The sequence below is a fragment of the Takifugu flavidus genome, chromosome 20 (genome assembly GCF_003711565.1).
Source record: "Takifugu flavidus isolate HTHZ2018 chromosome 20, ASM371156v2, whole genome shotgun sequence".
In the NCBI taxonomy this organism is placed as follows: Eukaryota; Metazoa; Chordata; class Actinopteri; order Tetraodontiformes; family Tetraodontidae; genus Takifugu; species Takifugu flavidus.
Window position 1 is genome coordinate 2,890,689 of NC_079539.1, and position 15,254 is coordinate 2,905,942.

At 45.0% G+C, this 15,254-nt stretch overlaps 4 protein-coding genes across 6 annotated transcripts; 3 read left to right on the forward strand and 1 right to left on the reverse strand.

Moving 5' to 3' along the window:
- The first annotated feature begins 168 nt into the window (after positions 1–168).
- On the forward strand, positions 169–3,414 carry tmed2 (transmembrane p24 trafficking protein 2). The gene is made up of 4 exons (XM_057018893.1): positions 169–526; positions 1,029–1,221; positions 1,779–1,886; positions 1,964–3,414. Exons 1-4 carry the CDS (start codon positions 347–349, stop codon positions 2,086–2,088), a joined length of 606 nt encoding a protein of 201 aa, XP_056874873.1. The 5' UTR covers positions 169–346; the 3' UTR covers positions 2,089–3,414.
- A 718-nt stretch (positions 3,415–4,132) lies between these two features.
- ddx55 (DEAD (Asp-Glu-Ala-Asp) box polypeptide 55) lies at positions 4,133–8,183 on the forward strand. Of its 2 annotated transcripts, none has more exons than XM_057018649.1 (14): positions 4,133–4,344; positions 4,421–4,471; positions 4,664–4,750; positions 4,829–4,920; positions 5,081–5,143; positions 5,346–5,495; positions 5,578–5,767; positions 5,851–5,933; positions 6,043–6,174; positions 6,243–6,335; positions 6,430–6,544; positions 6,632–6,800; positions 6,878–7,167; positions 7,248–8,183. In XM_057018649.1, the coding sequence occupies exons 1-14, from the start codon at positions 4,237–4,239 to the stop codon at positions 7,416–7,418; spliced, it is 1,794 nt and encodes a 597-aa protein (XP_056874629.1). In that variant the 5' UTR covers positions 4,133–4,236; the 3' UTR covers positions 7,419–8,183. The 2 variants fall into 2 exon arrangements, with proteins under 2 accessions (XP_056874629.1, XP_056874630.1); XM_057018650.1 differs by having other exon boundaries at positions 4,168–4,344; positions 4,710–4,750.
- On the reverse strand, positions 7,485–9,790 carry eif2b1 (eukaryotic translation initiation factor 2B, subunit 1 alpha). Its single transcript, XM_057018661.1, has 9 exons — positions 9,480–9,790; positions 9,296–9,397; positions 9,083–9,219; positions 8,792–8,908; positions 8,389–8,501; positions 8,223–8,291; positions 8,070–8,145; positions 7,746–7,871; positions 7,485–7,681 (listed from the first exon to the last, which is right to left on the reverse strand). Exons 1-9 carry the CDS (start codon positions 9,490–9,492, stop codon positions 7,526–7,528), a joined length of 909 nt encoding a protein of 302 aa, XP_056874641.1. The 5' UTR covers positions 9,493–9,790; the 3' UTR covers positions 7,485–7,525.
- A 906-nt stretch (positions 9,791–10,696) lies between these two features.
- On the forward strand, positions 10,697–15,222 carry bcl7a (BAF chromatin remodeling complex subunit BCL7A). 2 transcript variants are annotated; one of them, XM_057018663.1, is made up of 6 exons: positions 10,697–10,897; positions 12,152–12,233; positions 12,317–12,413; positions 12,515–12,667; positions 12,771–12,871; positions 12,961–15,222. In XM_057018663.1, the coding sequence occupies exons 1-6, from the start codon at positions 10,806–10,808 to the stop codon at positions 13,033–13,035; spliced, it is 600 nt and encodes a 199-aa protein (XP_056874643.1). In that variant the 5' UTR covers positions 10,697–10,805; the 3' UTR covers positions 13,036–15,222. The 2 variants fall into 2 exon arrangements, with proteins under 2 accessions (XP_056874643.1, XP_056874644.1); XM_057018664.1 differs by having other exon boundaries at positions 10,707–10,897; positions 12,320–12,413.
- The last annotated feature ends 32 nt before the right edge of the window (positions 15,223–15,254 follow it).

The following is a 15,254-nucleotide window of genomic DNA, read 5'->3' on the forward strand; positions in this document are numbered from 1 at the left end:
CAGTTTATGATATACTTTTTACAACGTTTTAACGTATACTACGCCACAATGAAATTAATTAAAAACTAATCCTTGGCCCACTAAGTGGTCACACATAATAGTGGTGGCTTGCAGTGGCGACTGTAACCGTTTGCGCGCCCTTAATTTTGGCCCTCCGCACTTGCCGTTTAAGACCGTACGTGGCAATCCGGGAGCAGGACACAGCAGCGGAGGCTGATGCGGCTCTACACCTGCAACAATTCACTCCTACCAACCAGCATCTTGCAGCCCAACAGGATATTCTGAAGCGAGAACATTCTTGACAACTTCAGGCTTGGTGTGACTCCGACTATCAAACACTGGAAACATGTTTACCTTGTCGGAGCTGGTTGTCTTAATGGCCGTCCTGTCTGCTACTGCGTCCGGCTACTTCGTTAGCATAGACGCCCATGCCGAGGAGTGCTTCTACGAGCGGGTCAACTCTGGCACAAAGATGGGCCTCATGTTCGAAGTTGCCGAGGGTGGCTTCCTCGATATCGACGTTGAGGTGAAAAAAAATCTAATGAAATTGTGACAATAATTACGCCAATATTGGCAATTGTTTCTTTATTTCTTGCTATCGCGGCGACTTAGGCCCGTGCTAACGTTAGCCGGCGCCGTCTTCGTTACAGGGCAACGTCAAGTCAAATTAGGCGTTATCGTAATTATACCTGTTTGTTCACACGTCTCAGATCCTTAATAGTTATCAATTTCCAAATTGCAATGATCCTATTCTATTAGGCTATATCAGGGAGTGTTTATTAATTGGGTAAATTATTCATCATGATACAGGAAGTGCAGGATTAGCATTGAATTTTCTTCAGTTTCACATTGTTTCGCAATTTGATGTCTTGTGAGATGAATGATGATTATTTGCATTCGATTTATGAGAAGAATTACGTGCATTTGATTGCTTTTCTGCAAACGTTTTTGCTACCATATGGTATAACATGGTTTTACATGAGTAGTCTTTCCTCACGTATTAATGGTCGATGTTTTGTTTTTTTTAGATAACAGGACCTGATGGCAAGCAGATTTATAAAGGGGACCGAGAATCCAGTGGAAAGTATTCTGTGGCAGCACACATGGATGGAACCTACAAGTTCTGCTTCAGCAACAAGATGTCAACCATGACACCTAAGATCGTCATGTTCACAATTGATATTGGGGAGGCCCCTAAAGGGCAGGACATGGAGACAGAAGGTACACAATCAGTGTTTGTGTAGGGTGATGGATTATCCTTACATTTTTAGCCCATAGTATTTAACTAGAGATGAGGTTGATGGTGCTTTTAATTGTGTAGCCTTCTTGTGTTACTACTTGTGACCTTCCCTGTATTCCCTTACTTGACTTTGGCTTGGGAACTCTTTTTCTGTAGGTGGAGACAGCTGGGATGGTAGGGTCCAGGGCAATTGCTTTTGTGAAATAGACTTTTGAGTTTGTAATGCACTTCAGTTTTTCTAACCGGTTTTGCTTCTGTAGTCTAAACTAATGTTGTGCATTTTTACAGTTGATAGTTACATTTTTGTGTTTTGTTTCCCCTCCCCCCTCAAGTGGATTGACTATTGGCACAGCGAGAACATCTAATATCTGCAGATGTCTTTGGTGATGAGATGCATCACCTTTGACATGCGTCACAGACTCATAATGCATGTACTGCATACCTCGTGCATGCTCTTTTGGATCATGGGGATGCAAAAAAATACAGGTTGTTGACTGATTTCATAGTCATGTTTTTTGTTGTTTGCTTTTTTTCTTAGCTCACCAAAACAAATTGGAGGAGATGATCAATGAATTGGCTGTTGCCATGACGGCCGTAAAGCATGAGCAGGAGTACATGGAGGTTCGGGAGAGGATACACAGAGCAAGTGAGTTCATCAAGAGAAGGGGCTGAATTGGTGTTTGTGTTTCATGTATGTTCACACGCTCTTTCTTTTTGTTCTAGTCAATGACAACACAAACAGCAGAGTGGTGCTCTGGTCGTTCTTTGAAGCTCTGGTTCTGGTGGCAATGACACTCGGACAGATTTACTACCTGAAGAGATTTTTTGAAGTACGGCGAGTAGTGTAGTGTGATTAAAAAGTCCCCCTGTGTCCTCCACTGTTTTCTCCAACGCCGAGACACGTATTTATACGCTGGAAATGAGACTCAATTTTGAGTGAACCCCCACATTTGATTGGATCGCGGATATTTTTGTTTTCCTGTTACCGTTGGGTTCCTTTTAAAAAAAGAAATTAAGGCACACGCATTCTGAAATAGATGTCAACTTTGTTCTATTTTTTTTAAATTCCATTCTGTCCAACTTATTACAAGCCAATTCTATCTGTGATGCTTATGAACGTAATAACGGGCGGAGGAGACGTGATCATTAAAAATGTGCTGAGAGGGGAGAAGCGTGTGGGGTCACAGAATGTAGCCCTTGTGTTTTAAATGTGACCCTGTTCCTCTAATTAGAATTGAAACTAAGGAAACAATGCTTGTTATTATTTCTTCTTTTGTTCATACGGCTGTGTGCCTACGCCAAGTTCAACAAGCAGATATGTGAGGTCTGTACGTTTGGTTATTGTTTTCCAACAACGAATTGCACTCCTGACGGATGCGTCTGAAGGCCTGAAGGATTTACACTGCAGCTTGTCTCCAAGGGAAACCATAGTTTTTAGGTTCAGTCATCCTTGTGGTGGGGAAATTCACTTGACATCTTTTCCATTGAAACTCTGAACTCCCTACACTGGTCAGAAAGTGAACAAACATTTTGGGGGGCCTTCAGTTGGTTTAACCAAACATTTTAGCTTCTGCTGCAGAGGAAAAGACTGAAAGGTTGAGGCAGGGTTGTATTTCAAACTGAACTATTTAGGATACAAGAACACTGAAGTAAAGGAACCTTTTAGTTTGGGCTGGGCTGAGGGTCTGACACCTAATGACTGCTGTGTGCTTTAGTTGCTTCTGTAGTTGTTTTTTTGCGGGGGTTCAGGATTTTAAATTATGATTGTATACAATTTTGACTTGTTTGTTTTGGACCATATCCTGTGATATCCTGTTAGAAATGACCTCCCAATCATACTCTTTCCAAACCTCAATATAGTTCAGACAAACCATTATTTTTTGCAGCTATATACTAATCTCCATATTAATGTTACACGTGTGACCCGGGGTGACGCCTCTGTAAAATACAAACGCAGAGGTTGCAGGTGGACAAACAGTCCTGTTACAGAATATGGTCCAATATTATTTTTTTAATTTTTTTTGTAGGGAAAAACAATCTGTGGTGAAGTCAGACAGGTCTTCTCTGTAAACAGTCCCTTTTTTGTGATTTCAATAAAATCTAAATGATACTGTAAAAATGTAGAACGTTGTGGAAAACGCCCCAGGTTTCATAATAAAGCCAATATTCTGTAAGTTGACTTGGATGTCTACCTAAACAAAAGGACGCTTCAGGATTTTCACTCGGTGCACATGCTGAGATTCCAACAATTACAGCTTCACTCGTGTATAGAAATGCATCAGGAGTTGACACCAAATATTCATTTTTTCTCTAAAATTCAAACAAATGTAAGAAAATGGAACTGAAGATTAATGTAAATTCAACCTTGTAATAAAAGACCAGGATTGACTATATATTTGTCCCTAAATTGGAAATATATAAACCAAGATTCATTTAATATTTTGGTGTAAATTAATCTTGTGAGAGGCATAAATCTCAGAACCTTAAAAGTCAGTATTTATTTTTCTGGTAAACTCCCCCTCAGATTGTCCCACAAACAAAATAACGTTAAGTTTCCAGTTACCCCTCAGAATACTGGAACAGAGAACATTGGCAATCACCAGCCAGAGAATCCTGGGTGGCGACATCTGTCTTCTGCAGGCGTCAGCCAGGAAATCCCGGAGCATTGATCAGCATCTTAATATGGCAACTGTAAATTTAACCCATTTAGACATGCCAAAGGACAAAAACAATTTTGAAATTTCTCGAACCCAAACTGCTACATAAAACATATGTGATACTATTAAACATAGATGTCTAAACTCCTCCCGTCCGTGAAACTGGAGAATAGAAAAAGTACGAGAATATATTAGGCGGAACCATAGTTGCAAATAGTTTTCAGTTTCTACTCGGCATGTAAACACCAGCGCAACCGGAAAAAGATGCAGCGTGGTTCCGAGGCTGAGCAGCGGTGATAGAGGCTAGTATAGAACTGTGTTTTATGAACAGTTTTCAGCATGGATAATACCACCGATGGAACGTGGGACAGTTTACCCGTTAAACTAAATGACGGGATTTTAGAAACGCTCAATGAGCTCCAATTTACACACATGACACCTGTACAGGTAATGCTGTTACTTATAATGTATCTCTTCACTGCTCTGTAAGCACACAGACTTACGCGTCATTTCTTCTTTCCAGTCTGCCTGTATTCCGCTGTTTATGAGTAATAAAGATGTTGCTGCTGAAGCGGTAAGTGACAAGAAATGTAATATTTATCTTTGGCTTTAACTATATCCTACTGTTATTACATACCTATATGTAAAACTATGTTGTGTTATCGGCTCATTATCACCAGCTTCATTAAAAATGACCTAGTGTGATGCCCTGTTGTTTATTTTAATAGTTTCTGTCAGGTGCAGTATTAATTTTCTGGTTTTATAGGTAACAGGTAGCGGAAAAACACTTGCGTTTGTCATTCCAATCATAGAGCTGCTCCTGAAGCGAGAGGAAAAGTTGAAGAAGATGCAGGTGAGGATGGACTCTTAAATTTAAATCATTAATTAATTAAATTGATTTAATTAATTTCAGCGCTGTTTGTTTCTGCAGGTTGGTGCCCTTGTGATCACACCCACAAGAGAATTGGCACTTCAGATCAGTGAGGTGATGCAGCAGTTCATCCAAAAGTTCCCGCAGTTTACGTAAGTATCCTTTACCTGAGTTTTCCTCGGATCTTCTTTCAGTGTTTTCAACCACACGCAGACTGTTGGTGATAAAGACTGCACTAAAAGATTACCAGTATAAATAAGCACCTGTTTACCACCTTTTGTTTTTAATGTCGTCTGTATGTTTGTCTTGTAGGCAGATTTTACTGATCGGTGGCAGTAATCCAATAGAGGATGTGGAAAAGTTCAAGGATCAAGGGTATGTTGACAAAGATTAAGAGTGTTTTCAGATAAAGAGCTGCTAGATGTAAGTGGACAGACGTAAGATGAATAAATTTCATCAACAAAGGTCGATCAAGACTCTTAAACTGCTTTATTTAAACACACAGATCTTTTTCAGAACATCACGTAAAACACCCCAGATGATGGTTTGGTGTTTTCATTGCTGTCTCGTGTTTCAGAGCCAACATTGTAATTGCTACTCCAGGACGTCTGGAGGATATGTTTAAGAGGAAAGCGGACGGTCTGGACTTGGCCTGTTTGGTGAAAAGCCTGGAAGTGCTGGTTCTTGATGAAGCTGATAGGCTTCTTGATATGGGGTTCGAGGCCAGGTGAGAAAAGAGCTCCAGAATCTTCACACTGCGTTAGTTGGCGCATTTCTCACACACTCTGTATCTGTGCTGGTATGTTCAGTCTGAACGCCATCTTGGGCCACCTGCCTAAGCAGAGACGGACCGGCTTGTTTTCAGCCACTCAGACGCAGGAATTGGAGAAATTGGTGAGAGCCGGTCTGAGGAATCCGGTCCGAATCGCTGTAAAAGAGAAGGGTGTGGCTGCCTCTGCCACCCAGAAAACACCCTCCAGACTCTCCAACTACTACACCGTGAGTCTGCTAGATATGTCTTATCTGTCAGTCTGCAATTAAAACACGGAAAGAAGCCAATATTTTTTGTCATGTCCTGTTAGATCTGTAGGTCAGAGGACAAATTCAACAACCTGGTGGCATTTCTGAGGCAACACAAACATGAGAAGAACCTGGTGTTCTTCAGGTGTGTGAAACACGGGTGGATTTGATGGCTTTGACTGATGCTTCAGGAAGTTAAACCGCACGCCGCCACCTGCCAAACCTGCAGTCACATTCTGCCTTCTCTCCTCCAGCACGTGCGCGTGTGTGGAATATTTCGGTCGAGCGCTTGAGACCCTGATAAAGAAGGCTACCGTCTGCTGCATCCACGGCAAGATGAAAGACAAACGCAACAAGATCTTCGCTGACTTTCGGGCCCTGAAAAGGTGACGCTTCGGCTTAAATGGTTTTTTGCAAAATTCTAATAGTTAAAACTACCCAATTTGTCTCTCAGTGGGATCCTGGTGTGCACAGATGTGATGGCCAGAGGCATCGACATACCTGATGTTGACTGGGTGCTGCAGTACGACCCTCCGAGCAGTGCCAGGTGAGTGATGAACCACGCTTCCATGGCAACACACCACAGGTTTGGAAGCCCAGCACCTTTAAACACGCTCAGCCTCCATTTCTCTTCCTCTCAGTGCCTTCGTTCATCGATGTGGACGTACAGCGCGCATTGGTAATCAGGGTAATGCTCTCGTCTTTCTACTCCCCATGGAGGAATCTTACGTCAATTTTTTGTCCATTAACCAGAAAGTGGGTATTTTGTGGTATTTATTTGGATTTACTCAGCCTAAGTGATGATTGATAGTTCAGAATGTTGATATTATCTCTTTCCATCAGTGCCCTCTTCAGAAGATGCCTCCGATTAATGACGTGGTGGACGTGCTGCCTAAAGTCAAGGCCATGTCTCTGGCTGATCGGGCCACATTTGACAGAAGCATGAGAGCCTTCGTCTCATACGTGCAGGCATATGCAAAACACGAGTGTAGTCTCATCTTCAGAGTCAAAGGTGAACAGTCGTGTCATATCTGGATTTTAGGTTTGTGGTGAGCCTTTAGTATAACTGTGAAACGTTTCTGCTTCTAGATCTGGACTTTGGCTCCTTGGCCCGGGCTTTTGCCCTCCTCCGCCTGCCAAAGATGCCTGAACTCAAGGGGAAAACGTTCCCTGATTTTGTGGAGACGACGGTAGACACAGAAACCATCCGCTACAAGGACAAGAACAGAGAGAAACAGCGACAGAAGATGCTGGCAGAGCTGAAAACAAAGGAAAAAATTCAGTTTTCCAAGAACCACGTCAAGAAGGAAGCCTGGTCCAAACAAAAGTCCAAGAAGGAACGAAGACAAAAGAGGGCAACAAAGAGGAGTCGTCATGAGGTATTTAGTAGCTGTTCTAAGTCAGCCACCAACAGCAAAGAACCAGGTTTAGAAATGAGCTTTTTTTATCTGCTCTGCAGGGCTCCGAAATAGACGAGGAGGACCTGGAAGAGCTTCTAAATGACACCCGCCTCCTTAAAAAGCTGAAGAAGGGACAAATCAGCGCCGAGGACTTTGACAAACAGATCGCAACTGAGCAGAAGAATAAAGAAAAACCAGCCGGACCGTCACACGAGGACGAAGATGTATGACGGAGCAGCTGATGTCCAGTCTGAACATGTGAACATGCAACAGAACACAACTCCAGGAGTGTCCGATCACCTTTTGTTGGTGGACTTTATTGTCATTTGTGAGGCACTCATAAATAAAGTTTAATGAGCTCGTCGCTGACTGCAGATGGAGTGAGGACACCCAGGTCAGTGAAGAGGAGGGTGATGAGGGAGGGAGGCGTGTAGTCGATCATCGGGTGCTCCTCTGACAGGTTTTTGACAGTCTTCAGTGTGTCTGCTTTGTACTGTAGGAGAGGATTTTGTGTAAAGGCAGGCAGCAAACACACACACACACACATTCTGTCTCACCTTAAATTTATCCGGCACGTCCTGCTGGTTGAGCGGATACAGACGCACAAATTTGAAACTCTCTGCCACCACATAGAAGGGCTTGTTGTGGGCTTTAGAACACATGGCCATCTGGTAGGTCCCAATCTGTAAAGATGAGCGCAGAAGTATATTAACAACTGTCACCATTGTGTGTTTGCTCCCCTACAGAGTGATGAAATGTGCCTACAATGGCTGAGAGAGACGCTTGTCTAGAGCGACAGCCCTCTGACTAATTGACCTCTAATGACCTCTGGAACAAACAGAAACGGGTCAGTTATTGAGCTCTTGTTCGCTGAAATGCACCTTGTTGATGATGCCGCCACTCTCTACGACTCCCTCTGCGCCAACAATGACCAGGTCAACTTTCTCCAAAACACACCTGTGATGGAACAGATTAAATGAACTGAAAACAGCCAATGAGTGACGTTTGTTCGACCCTAAACGATGTTTCTCTACCCGATGGCTGCATCCAGGACCACAGTTACTGGAACATTGAGTTTCCTCAGAGCTTCTGCCATCTGTTGACTGAAAGAAATGATAGAATAATAGTCGGATTCAATGAATGTGCGTCCCTGCAGGGAAAAAACAAACAGGGACACAGTTTTTAGCAGTGTTCCCTCACCCGGCTGAGTCTGGTTGAGACTCTGTCACGTAGACAGAGAAGCGTTTCTTCTCCGCTGCAGCTTTCTCCAGCACCCTGAGGACAACTCTGGAGTACGAGTGGGTCAGGATTTTCTGCAAAGGGAAGATTTTAAAAAGGCAGGTCCTATAGATATTCTGTTAATGGTCTTTAGCCCTTGTTATACACCCCATGAAACAATTTGAAACATATTATCAAGTATAATTTAGAGTTCAGGCTAATGGTACTAACACTATAAAAGTCCTTGAATGTTTTAAGACAGATTTTTGGGGGTTAAATACTGCATTAGTCACAAATACACCAGGTTTCTAATAAAAACCCCAATGTGTAAATGATTGAAGATTCACCAAGAGTAAATATGTGCTTATATGAGACGAATACTCACAGCTCCGTCTTTGATGAAGGTGTGACAGAGCTTTGCGACTTTGGACCTGGACATCGATATCTTCTCCAGAAAAAGTTCGCCTCTCTCTTCCATCACCTTCTTACAGCGAGACAGGTCCTGACAGAGCAGTGACACCCACAACTAAGCTGTCTTTCAACCATCCAAATTGCTTGTCAGCAGGCCTCAAGTGTTCCATGAAAGAAAACTGCTTGATTTACAGCATTTTAATGGTGATGATGGCGATTATCCAATCTTTTCTGACTCTCCTGAATGGGCAGGTATGCCACTGACCTGATGCTCCAGTGATGTGAGACTGATGAAGCGCAGGAAGAGCTCTCCTCCTGAGGACACAGCCACAGAGGAGTCCACTCCCGTCAGGCAGGCTGTGGCCCACGTCAGGCTCTCCCTCAGACCCAAGATAGTTTCTCCTGAAGAGGCAGTGACAGCCTGTTAAAGCCCATTCTTTTTTCCAGCAACACATATGAACGAAGCTTAACAACACACCCTTGTCTCTTTTGAGAAATTCAAGCAAAGTTCGGATGGCAGCGACAGCAGATGCCATGCCTGGGTCCTTATTCATCTGCGCCCTGAAGTACTCCACCAGCTCTATGCGGGCACAGGGAAACTCCATTAATGTCTACGGTACACAACAAATATGAAGTGAGGCTGGAAATAGGAAAAACCCGACCTTCTTCATTCATATTGAAAGCGACGGTGATGGAAATGAAACGATAAACTCGACCAGGGTTGTTAAAAAGGGAGTCAATTCACAGCGGCTGAAACATGTCAGAAAACCTTGACTCCAATTCTTCACTGCAGCCTCAGTTTAAATCTAAGTGAAGCCAAAGAAACCGATACGAGATAGTTCCGGCTGCCACCCCGATGTCGAACTGCTTTGCTCGGGTGTTTTCAGATAATATTAAAATATGACGAGTTACAGATGGTTAGCTCATCGAGAAAAGAGTTGCGCGTTGAAGTGTCGCGGAGAAATGACGTAACGAGCGTTTTCAGCCACTTCCAGTGCGGTGGGAAATATGGAAACAAAATGCATTTTCGATAGACTGCGTTGAGAAGAAGTGTTTAATTTCGTTGAGATGGATAAGTGTGTTTAGTGTATATTCAATAATATTTGATTGTTCGTTTTCCATACCCCACCCCCAAGTTGCTGAAAACAACGAGTCCTTAAAGACTACAGGCATTTCGCTACTAATTTTTGGATTGTGTCTACATTTAAATACCTTTTCTATTGCACAAAGTGAATGAATGAATGACGCCTGACTTATCAACAACTTTACTTTGACTTATATATAAGAAATTTAAGTGACGTTCACTGACCTACACTTACCTGCAGTTCGGAATTCTACTACTAGGGGGCAACATTTCCCCTCTAGCTACCTCCCCCAGTTTATGTCAAAATAGTAAGAAAACAGAATAAATATAGAATCAAAATGAGGAGTATTTTATAATATTATGACATAAAGCAACGAAACTAGATTTGTGTTATGGTTTACACATATGGAAAATCTGAGTTTTCTGAAAGTTCACTGACAGTTTAGTCGTTTTTGTCGTCAATTTGTTGCGTCTCCCCAAAATAATTCAAAACCTCAATAATTGGGATATTCCCCTAAAACAGCGGCCTTCTAAAAACAAAGCACACTGTTCAATAGTTTGACGTTTTTCTCAACAAAAAGCCAAACTTTATCACGCGGCGTGTGCTGTAAAATGGCCGCCGAGTTTAGACTTTAGCTTTTATTTCCCAGTAAAGAAAGGGCCTTTCTTGAACTTGAAGGGCCCCGGTCGAGGACCCTCCGTGCAGCTTCTTTGTTCTCCTCCACCCGCACGCACGCACGCACGCACGCACACGCGCGCAGCAGGAGCGCAGATCTCCGGTCTGTGCAGCTGCAGCTCTGCTCCATCGGGCCGCGCATGCGCAGCAGCTCCTCCGCGCCGCTCCACTGTTTGCATTGTGTCTGAACTGCCGGCGAGCTTTAAAAATATTATTCCCACCGCGGCAATGTCGGGCAGGTCGGTCCGAGCCGAGACCCGGAGCAGGGCCAAGGATGACATCAAGAGGGTTATGGCCGCTATTGAGAAAGTACGAAAATGGTAAGAAGGAGGGGGGAAAAGAGAGAGACGGGCTTCGTTATCTAACAGGAGAAAGGCTTGTTGGGGGAGGAGAGGGAAGGAGACGGAGAGCGGGATGAAATGGAAAGAAAAGGACTAATTTCACCGGGATTCCCGGGGAGATACTTGCGGCTCAGGTGCAACCGGGGCGCGCTTGCGCGGGGCGGCAGCCCGGCTCTCCCGGCCAGCACCGACCGGCTTCTGCCCGCTTTTGAGCGGCGAGGGTTCAACCCAGAAGCCATTTCGATGCGGTCACATGAAGCCATTGCTGTCCGCGCTCAGCCGTCGGCTCCGGCGGCGCTTTTAGGGCCGAACCCGTCGACCGCGGTCGAGTCGGAGGAGATTTGACGACGGCGCTCTCGAGTCGGAGGAGTTTGGTCCGTCTGGAGTTTTAAATTAAGCGCTTTGAGCGGCCCTTTCGGTCGGCTGGAGACCGAGGCTCGGTGGGGGTTGGGAGAGGGAAGTAGGCTGGTGGTGCTGCATGGCTGAACACGGAGGCTCGGCCAAAGTAACCAGAAAAACACTTTAATTCACGCTGCTAATAAAGCTTTTTTGCACTCAAAGGTGAAACTTTCGTGCGTGTTTGTGGGGCCCGTGTGATTCTGGAGCCGGAGCCGATGGCGACGTTATTGATCAAGAGGCTCCGGTTCGATGGAAAAGTTCGTGAATCTGACAAAGATGTTTGAATATTTCGCCTAAATTCAGTTTAAACAAGCCCCGCGGGGGAAATAAGTGATACAACATCACTATTATTATTTTACGCGCTTTTTTATTTCTGATTAAATCACTTCAGTTTAACTTGTGGCCGTTTTAACGTGTTTCACGCATGTTAATATTGAAGGCGGATTTCCCACAAACGCCGTTAATTTTCCGTTTTATTTGAAAATAAAACCATAGAAATCGTCGCTTTGATTGCAAACATCCTGTTTTCATTCAATTTGGTTTCAGGAAGAATCCTAAAAAAAACGATTAAATGTCAAGATGGTTTCAGGCTTTTTATGTCTAATCTTTGTCTTTGCACACTTTTTTTCACGTTTTCTTTCCCGTTGTGACATCTTAGATCTTATACGTTTAAATTGTTGGTTTTTAGTTTATTACAAATTTAAGTCTATTTCTGAATATAGAAACTATCATTTTAAAAAGAAAACGGTAATTTTGCTCCTTTTAAACACACATTTATTCATTTATTGGGCTGCTGGTTGGTAGTAATAAGTTACATTTTTTGCTGTGCCACAGGGAGAAGAAGTGGGTGACAGTGGGAGACACGTCTCTCCGCATCTACAAGTGGGTCCCAGTGACGGAGCCCAAATCAGACGACGTGAGTCTCGGTCCTCCAGTTTGTCTTCACATCTGGAATCGTGCTAACGACGCCTTTCTTTCCCCCCCCCCCAACCTCTGAAGAAGAACAAGAACAAGAAGAAGGGCAAAGACGAGAAGTACGGCTCCGAGTTGACCACCCCCGAGAACAGCTCGTCTCCGGGGATGATGGACATGCACGGTGGGTTGTGTGTGTGTGTGTGTGTGTGTGTGTGTGTGTGTGGGCGGGGGGGGGGCTCTTCTGTTTCCCGGGGCATTTAAATGGCCTCCGTCTTTCTGCAGACGACAACAGCAACCAGAGCTCCATCGCTGACTCGTCCCCGGTCAAGCAGGAGAACAGCTGCAGCACCAGCCCCACCCCGGACCCCCCCGCCGCCGCCCCCCACCGCGACCGGAGCGACGCCAAGGCCGAGCAGAGCCCTGACAGCAAGAGAGGTGAGGCGCGCTCGAAACGCCGTGTCTGAAATGGAGGCCACTTCCTGTTTGTGGCGTTCCTGTCCCGGCGGCTCCTTCCTGAACGCGTTTGTGTGCCCCCCAGGCAAGAGCACCCCTTCGTCAGAGACCTCGGAGAGAGCGCAAAGTGCCAAGAGGGACGCGCTGTCCTCGGGGGACAAGAACTCAGACAGCAAAGCCACTCAGGTAGGCACGCGGGCCCTCGCGCTCGACCCCTCCCGGAGGTCAGGCGGCGGCGCGCGATGATTCTGATTGGTTCCCGCTTCTGCTTGTAGGACCTGGAGGAGGAGGCCCCGGCCAGCAAGAAGAGCAAGCTGGAGCCCTCGTCTCAGGATTTTGAGGAGAGTTAGATATTTGGGGCTGATTTCTTTCACCTCCTCCCCTCCGCACCCCCTCCGGTAGCTCTAGATCACTTAGGGCTAATGGATAAACCCCCCCCCCCATTTATCCCCCCCCCCCCCCGACACTCCTCTGCCACAGAGGGAGAATGGATATTACCTCTTATCCCCCGCTCCCCTCCGTGCTTCCTTCCACATCGCCACATTTTTCCTTAAAGCCAAGAGAAGCTCTGAAACCGCGGAGCTGCAGTCCCCTCCGCGACCAGGGGCGGCGCCAGACCGACCTGCACCTGTGACCTGAGAGCGACCACTGAGGATCTGAGGACCGGGTTGACCCGGGCGCTGCTCTGAGACCCTTTTCTTTTTTTTTTAAAAAAAAAATGTTTTCTTTATAACGGGTTAGCTCGAGATATCAGCTAAAGCGGTCCCAGATCAGCGGCCGCCGGGCGCCGCCGGCCTCAGACCGCATCGCTTCAATCCTCCCGATCCGCCTCCTGTTAGACTAATGTTCTGTATCTGTTTAGGAAACGTTTAGGGTTTTTTCTCAGGAGGGTCAATGCACTGTTACGGTTCGTCACAATCGATCACAGATAGATTTGCTGCTGTAGTGGGTCTTTTTTCTCTATCCATGACTCCTTTCACACCTTTTTAAGCGATCCTTTCTGGTCCGTAGTAGACGGTACAAGTCGAGATGAAGCTTCTGGATGAGTAGTGAGCCCGGGCGTAGGTAGTTTAGGTCCTGAAGGTGTGCCTTGAGTTGCAGCGCGTTTTACGTCAAACAGGATTGATTTACGATTATGGTGCCTTTTTTTTTTTTTTTTCTTTTCTTTTTTTGGCCTTTCAATCAATTAGTGGTTTTCCGGTAACAACATCCAGCTACGGCAGTTGTTTAGCTCTTAAAAGGTGAAACATTCTGGGATGTGTTCACTATCAACCAGGGGTTCTCTGTTTTTCTGTACGGTGAACGTAAACGATGCGGCTATCGTAGCCATAAAAGCGAGGGAAGGGGGGGGGGGCTGTAAAATGGCGTGTCCCAGATTACGAGGCGACCTCCTGTAGAGTGAAGGAGGATGTCCACCACATAGTGCGTCAACCATTGTACGACAAAAACGTGGTCTTGATGCAACTGGGGGGGTTTCGCAGTGTCGAAACAAACATGCTCTTCTGGCTGTTCTTACCCAGAATCCTCTGTAACTGAAAATAGGACAATAGGGTCTGTGTGCACGATCACGATGTGGTTTGGCCCAGTTGTGTGTGATCGTACGTGTAGACAAGGCAGAGGCAGTTTGTACCATCTGGGTAGTGGAACCGGTTTTTATCTCACTAACCAGGAAGTAGACTGGTCCACGAATGGTAGCCGTCTCCACGCTTTATGCTAAGCTAATGGTGACCACAGGGGCGTGAATAAGGCCTCAGACATCCCGATCTGTCCTTGGCGAGTGACCGTGGAACCTTTTCTTCCTCCTCTTATCCGGAGCGGGTCAGAACACACTGGAGGAGCTCCATTCAGCCCCCCCTCCCCTCTGCTTGTCTGTCAGCATCAAATCTTCCTGCGTTTCAGCTCCAACATGGGTTCCAGCCCCCCACCCCCCTCAAGGTGCTCTCGTGTCGGCAGAATCCACACATACGCGACTTTCCGCTGATTTTTACACTTTATAGTACGGATTCAGATCTATGACCTGTAATGTACAACCTCGCGTTTCATTAATTGTGAATATGAAAAAGGGGGGGGTGCAGACGTGACACAAATACTTGATCTAATATCATGGAATTAGCATTCACATGGATGGAGAGAAAAGAAATAATAAAAAAGATCTCAGTTTAGAGGATGGATTAGCATATACCTCATTCCCAGTCCAGCAGCGCTGGAACTTAAAATGCTATTGTATTGACATTAACAGTTATAAACAGCATTAAATACACTCAGCTTAAGAAAACCTCTCACTTCTGTTGTAGCTTTCACCAGATTGAGCTGATTGATTATAGTTTGCTCATAAATGTGTGTTTTAAAGAGCTGTGAGATATAAAAATCCTCTTTTTTTTTTAAAAAAAATTGTTTTTCCTTGGGACCATTTTTTTGTCTTCACTTTAGACTTTGTACAGATTTTTGGTTTGGTTTGACTTATTTATTCCATCAGTACTGCTTGGTTTTTATTATGTCCGATGTTTTTGTTTTCTTAATAAAATTCATAAAAAACCTTTGAGCGTCCGGGCGCCGTGTTTCCACTGTC

Excerpts from the sequence above, each read along its gene's own strand:
- bcl7a (XM_057018663.1), top strand. The coding sequence starts at position 10,806 with ATGTCGGGCAGGTCGGTCCGAGCCGAGACCCGGAGCAGGGCCAAGGAT. Across the intron at positions 10,898-12,151 it reads ATTGAGAAAGTACGAAAATG|GGAGAAGAAGTGGGTGACAG; the intron begins GTAAGAAGGAGG and ends GCTGTGCCACAG. Across the intron at positions 12,414-12,514 it reads GGGGATGATGGACATGCACG|ACGACAACAGCAACCAGAGC; the intron begins GTGGGTTGTGTG and ends GTCTTTCTGCAG.
- ddx55 (XM_057018649.1), top strand. The coding sequence starts at position 4,237 with ATGGATAATACCACCGATGGAACGTGGGACAGTTTACCCGTTAAACTA. Across the intron at positions 4,921-5,080 it reads CAAAAGTTCCCGCAGTTTAC|GCAGATTTTACTGATCGGTG; the intron begins GTAAGTATCCTT and ends TTTGTCTTGTAG. Across the intron at positions 5,768-5,850 it reads GACTCTCCAACTACTACACC|ATCTGTAGGTCAGAGGACAA; the intron begins GTGAGTCTGCTA and ends ATGTCCTGTTAG.
- tmed2 (XM_057018893.1), top strand. The coding sequence starts at position 347 with ATGTTTACCTTGTCGGAGCTGGTTGTCTTAATGGCCGTCCTGTCTGCT. Across the intron at positions 1,222-1,778 it reads GCAGGACATGGAGACAGAAG|CTCACCAAAACAAATTGGAG; the intron begins GTACACAATCAG and ends TTTTTTTCTTAG. Across the intron at positions 1,887-1,963 it reads GGAGAGGATACACAGAGCAA|TCAATGACAACACAAACAGC; the intron begins GTGAGTTCATCA and ends TTTTTGTTCTAG.
- eif2b1 (XM_057018661.1), bottom strand. Across the intron at positions 8,146-8,222 it reads GTCCTGGATGCAGCCATCGG|GTGTGTTTTGGAGAAAGTTG; the intron begins GTAGAGAAACAT and ends GTTCCATCACAG. Across the intron at positions 7,682-7,745 it reads ACGTGCCGGATAAATTTAAG|TACAAAGCAGACACACTGAA; the intron begins GTGAGACAGAAT and ends CCTCTCCTACAG.